Genomic DNA, 5,436 nt, shown 5'->3' with positions numbered 1-5,436 from the left:
GGTTCATTGATTTAATATGTTTTTAATTAAGTCAGCCAAACTAAATTGTGGGATTTATGATTTGCACAGACAATGGACAATAGTAATCCTCTGCTGACAGATCAAAGGGAAGAGACCCTGCAACTTTATATAAGGGGGCCGATCACAGGGCAAAGAGGGAGCGGTCTTGTGATCAGATTTACACACATACACCCCTGACCACATATACAGGGAGGGAGCAGGAAGTGGAATCAGGAAAAAGTGTGAATATACCATAGATGTCCAAGTTTCCTTCCTTGGTAAACAATCTGAGAGGAGCCAGCTGGTCAACACTAATCACACCTCAAACATGGGTGGATGGCTGGATGTGCAAATAAGTAAAAACACACATTCAAGTTCCGGGACATTCCACTCTCATGCCATCTATTCCTAAAGAACACGAGCAGCATGTCTAGAGAGTTAGTCAGAGTAAGGAGTGTAAACACATCTACATTGAACAGCTAGGCTATGTTAGGAAGTCAACTGCTGCTCCAACAGTTGGTCTCATAGTTGCCCATTTTTGTGAAGGAATGGAAAAGCAACTGACATCATTCCCGGGGCTACAGTATGTACAGTATCCCCCTCCACCCCGATCCAAAAATACACAAGACATCCCGGCTACGCTCTCCTGCCCCAGCCTGTTGCGCAGGGTCCGTCATCCTTCATTCCAGACTGCTGCACCAACAGCATTTCTAGGCCTCCTGGCTTCAAAAGGAGTGCTGAACCTTGAAGGGATACTTTTTGACATTTTGAACTTTAGGTGATTGTTTCTAACCAGACACTTGTCACATTGTGGGCAAATGTGTCTGCATTTGTGGATTGAAACCACGGGGCACAGTCAGCCCCAAACCTCCAGGTTTGCTGTGCCCCATGGTTTCAATTAGGAATGCGAACACATTATACTTTAGGGAAACTGAAGGACAAGTGCAGGAACTGTTGCCCACAATGTTACAAGTCTTGTGAAGAACAATAACCAACTCAAATTCCAAATGTCAAAGTATCCCTTTAAGGGGAATTACACAAAGAATTCATACATTATTCCTAGTCTTAATTAATACAGACCAGAAATATCAAGTCATAGTGAAAACAAACAACTCTCACCCTAATCCGAAAAACGAGTGCCAAAACTCAAATGTGTGATGTCATCAAATATTAAGTCTGAGGCTGCTCCATAGACAATTGGGAAAGATGTTGCAGGTGAGAGCACCCAGGGGAATGTTCCGTGTATAGGGAGTTTGTTTCAGAACCGAGACCACTACTATAGAATAAAGCTAATTTGGGTATAAAAACTAAAATCTCCTGTGGGCCCAGAAAATCAGTCTTTCCTTTATTGTCTATGGAGCAGTTCCAGACATTATACAGTACCTGATAACATCACACATTTAATTCTACTCCCCCAGTCTCTGCCTTCATGAGTAGCTCATGTTCACAAATAACGATTGAACCTTCCTGGGGCAGGGAAATAAGATATTGGAATTCTTGATTTGGTTTCCCTTTAAGGCTAAAGCAAATCAAGATACCCGTACACTCAAATTAAGCTCAGAAAGATATACAAATGATATTCACAATCATGAAGGGGTCTGTCAAGTTTTCAAATAGAATGGAAATAATACCCACAATAACATGTTCAGAAATTGCTGTAAATAGACTTTATTTATTAAAGGAAAGATTATGCATAACCTTTCGAATGACATTGTGGCAAAGCTGGACCACCTACAGTAGATTCTGTTCTATCTTAAACATAAAGTCCAACACAATAATATGCTCTATTTGAAAAACTGTAAACTCCATATAGATATCTAAAGTGCTTCTTAATCTTAACAGACACCAGACAGTAGGCCTATAAGACAGCAAGTGAATTCATGACAGTAATGCATGACAATACTTCTTTCACAAAGAAAGTACAGTGTAAAAATAAAGTTAACATACAAAGCAGTAAAAATGTAAGCGTTTTGATGAAAGATCTCCCTCTAGGGTCTAAGGTTTATGTAGCGAGGGACACAATGGTTGACACACTGCCCTGTCACTAACTTCTTTAGTGTGATGGACCCTCTAGTAGACCTATCAGAATCCTCATTAATTTACCAACTAACCTAAACTCATCAAAGTCCATCTTCATCATACCATACAATTTTTTTTTTCATTGGCCATTCATCATGAATCATAACATCCACAAAAAAATCTTCTCAAATCCTTCCTTACTCCCCAAACCCCCAGTGCTTTCCCATATGCTTGTCACATCCATACACATTTCTTAAACACTTTTTCTTCCTACTATAGTTCCTTTATAATCACTTCCTGATCAACCGTTAACAGCAGAAGACCCAAGACCATGGATCCTAAAGCTCAACCTTGTTGTGAACTGATAAAACTCAGTGTGTTGATTCCAAACCTGTAGTGAGACATTTCCTGTATCCACCATGCTAGGAAAACATACATGATTCCTTCTCACATAAAAAAAAACCCATCAACAAGTCATTTCTCCACATAACTCAAGTTACTATCTCATTTTCTTCTGCTGCCTGAGCACCTTCCTCCTTTTCAGGATCATGTCGTGGAGTCTCGCCAGGCCCTCCCTCAGCCCGTCCCCTATGATGGCACAGGTGGGCTGCAGGTGCCAGGGCGTCGCCGGGCCCAGCTCCTTCAGCGCTAGCGACTTCTCGATCTCGGCCAGCCCCAGCGAGTGCCTCAGGTCCTGCTTGTTGGCCACCACCAGCAGGGGCACTCCGTGGTTCTCTGCGGTCTTGGCTATCTTATGGAGTTCCGTCTTGGCCTCCTCCATGCGCTCGCCATCCACCGAGTCCACCACGAATATGATGCCGTCCGTGCGGCGTGTGTACGACTTCCACAGCGGACGCAGCTTCTCCTGGCCGCCCACGTCCCAGAAGTGGAAGGTCACGGTCCCTTGGCCGCCCAGCCTCAGTTTCACCTTCTCCGCATTGAAGCCCTTGGTTGGCACAGTGTTGACAAACTCATTGAACTGGAGCCTGTACAAGACGGTGGTTTTCCCTGCAGAGTCCAGTCCCAGGATGGCAATGTGAAAGGATTGGAAGAACGAGATGTTGGAGAGGAAAGTCTGTTGTTCTGATAATCCATTCCCCATATTTACTCATGGGGAAGGTTAGATGATGTGAAAGCTGACTATTACCCAGTTGTTCCAACAATAATCCTCCGTTTATACTCCAAAACGACTGGCTGCAGCAGTTACCTGAGAGCATAATGACAATGTTATTTGTTGTCAAGCATGGGCATACTGTAGCAGACCCTAATTGTATAGTTTAAATAACAAAAATAGGTCAGGCCAATCACATACACTTAACAATCAAAAAATTAAATCACCAAATAGGTTATTAATATTTTTTTCCGAATAAAAACACAGCATAAAACAGCATTTATAATGCCATAGAAGCATACATACCTATAGTCTATTTCATTAGGCTGGACAATAGCTTCTATCATGGGCCACTTGTAATTACAATAATGGCCATATTACTGATATTGGCCTAACGTTACATTCTAAAATAATAAGACTGTTTTGGTTATATAGGTAGGTTTGTTTGCTCGAGTAATGATGTTAGATGATAGGACGATCTGAATAAGTTGCATATGGCCCATATCCTATTAGTGTTATCATTATAGTCGCTGGCTATGCAATATAAAGCGGTGGTTGAATTGGAATTTGAAAAAAGTTCCTGTATGGAACAATCACATCTAGATGCCATTAAAACTGCAAGCACATGGACTACCCTATATGATAAAAATAAATAAAAAAGCCAACTCCCGTATAGCCAATGTAATGTATTACAATGTGGACGGGTGTTGTCCTACACCGCCTGTCAAATCTACTGCAGACAGGTGCACAAATGCGGGAATAAGCTACACGGTTTGTCATTCTCAATTATTGTAGTCATGGACATTCGTCAGAATTCAATGATCCAGATCCACTCGAATCCGCATAGATACGGGTCCCATGTCTCGGTAGCGTAGTATTCGCTAACGTAGCTTCTACAAACAATCCTTAATAATGTATCTGTCCTCGATGTCCCGCGCGGGCCACACTAATAACCCCCTTCTTCCCATACAATATTGCAGGCGCGCTCCTTTCTATCGCAACCGATTGGGTAAAATGGTCGTCAATCGTTTGTCTACTCAGACAGAAACACCCCCATATCACCTGTTGCTGAAGTGTCATCATTTATTTTTGCATTCACGGCAATTTATATGTTGGCTATAGCACAGAAAATCAAGTCCGAAAAATGCCATAGACGTGCACGGCGGGGCACCCTCTTGGAACCGTGCAGCCTTCGACTGTACATGGGCTTCTCACAGCGATTCATTTGAATCATCTTAATAATCTATAAAGCCCACGAGCACATGTGACCTCTACGATATTTTAAATTGAATAATACGAGTGAAAGTTACATTGTAACTTACCGTTGTTGGCGGGTGGCTCAGCATAGTTCCCCTTGCTGTGTGTGTGTGTGTGTGGCGCTCTGCTCAGTCTGCTCTCCGCTCCGCTCCGCTGAAACAGCGCCGCCCCAAGCAATGCTTGTGTTTACGTTTGAAATGATTGGTCAGTCTTGACCAAAACATTCCACGCATTGATTCATTTGTTGCTGTGTGCATATCATTTTTTAGGCTGCAAGCCCCGGCAATTATCTTCACCAGGCAGGCGGTAGGCGGTAGCTAAGATAAGATAAGATGGAAATGTGGGTGTCATAGAAGAAGGCAGAATAAAATAATTATATTATATAAAAAAAAATTAATAAGAAAAAAAATAAAGAATAACGATACATGTCTGAACTGTACTGGATCTCTGAACAGGTGGGGCATAAATTATGTATATTCTATCAATAATACACACACACTGTATATATTAGGGCTGTCAATCAATTAAAATACTTAAAGGTGCTGTAAGTGGTATTTATTTTGTTAAAATAAGTGTTAAATAGCTCTACATTCTGACAGCCATCACTTGAGTCCCTCGCTCTGAAGAAAAAAAGGAAATACATTTTCTGGTATCCCGTTACCACTTTATCCAATCAGGAGAGATTGTATATTTTGATATTTTAGATATTTTTACTTATTTCAAGAAATCTTGCCAAGCCAGATTTTTTAAACTGCACTGGCAGGTTATTTAACTAGTTTCAAGCACTTATTTGCTTAAAAATAGTTAATTTTTTTTGTCAGATCATGTTGCAGGGTGGTGCAAAGGTGCTTAAAACAAAATTACAAACATCACAAAACAAACTGGTCAGACTACTACTTGACCTTACCCCCAGAACCCACCTCACCCCTGCCCACTTTTACAACCTATATGGCTTAGAGTAGACGACAGAGTACAGCAACTTGCAATGGGCCTGGTCTACAAGATACACTATATATACGACTAAGGTACCCATGTACATGTCAAAATAC

General features: G+C 41.5%; 1 protein-coding gene across 2 annotated transcripts; it reads right to left on the bottom strand.

Moving 5' to 3' along the window:
* Positions 1-1,704: 1,704 nt before the first annotated feature.
* arl4aa (ADP-ribosylation factor-like 4aa) lies at positions 1,705-4,525 on the bottom strand. 2 transcript variants are annotated; one of them, XM_084335749.1, is made up of 2 exons: positions 4,453-4,525; positions 1,705-3,226 (listed from the first exon to the last, which is right to left on the bottom strand). In XM_084335749.1, the coding sequence occupies exon 2, from the start codon at positions 3,119-3,121 to the stop codon at positions 2,519-2,521; it is 603 nt and encodes a 200-aa protein (XP_084191875.1). In that variant the 5' UTR covers positions 3,122-3,226; positions 4,453-4,525; the 3' UTR covers positions 1,705-2,518. The 2 variants fall into 2 exon arrangements, with proteins under 2 accessions (XP_084191875.1, XP_084191876.1); XM_084335750.1 differs by lacking the exon at positions 4,453-4,525 and adding an exon at positions 3,437-3,882.
* Positions 4,526-5,436: the final 911 nt, after the last annotated feature.

The sequence above is a fragment of the Notolepis coatsorum genome (assembly GCF_963971535.1).
Source record: "Notolepis coatsorum genome assembly, chromosome: 19".
Taxonomy (NCBI): Eukaryota; Metazoa; Chordata; class Actinopteri; order Aulopiformes; family Paralepididae; genus Notolepis; species Notolepis coatsorum.
The sequence above is the reverse complement of the archived record's forward strand: the minus strand, read 5'-3'. Positions and strand labels throughout refer to the sequence as shown.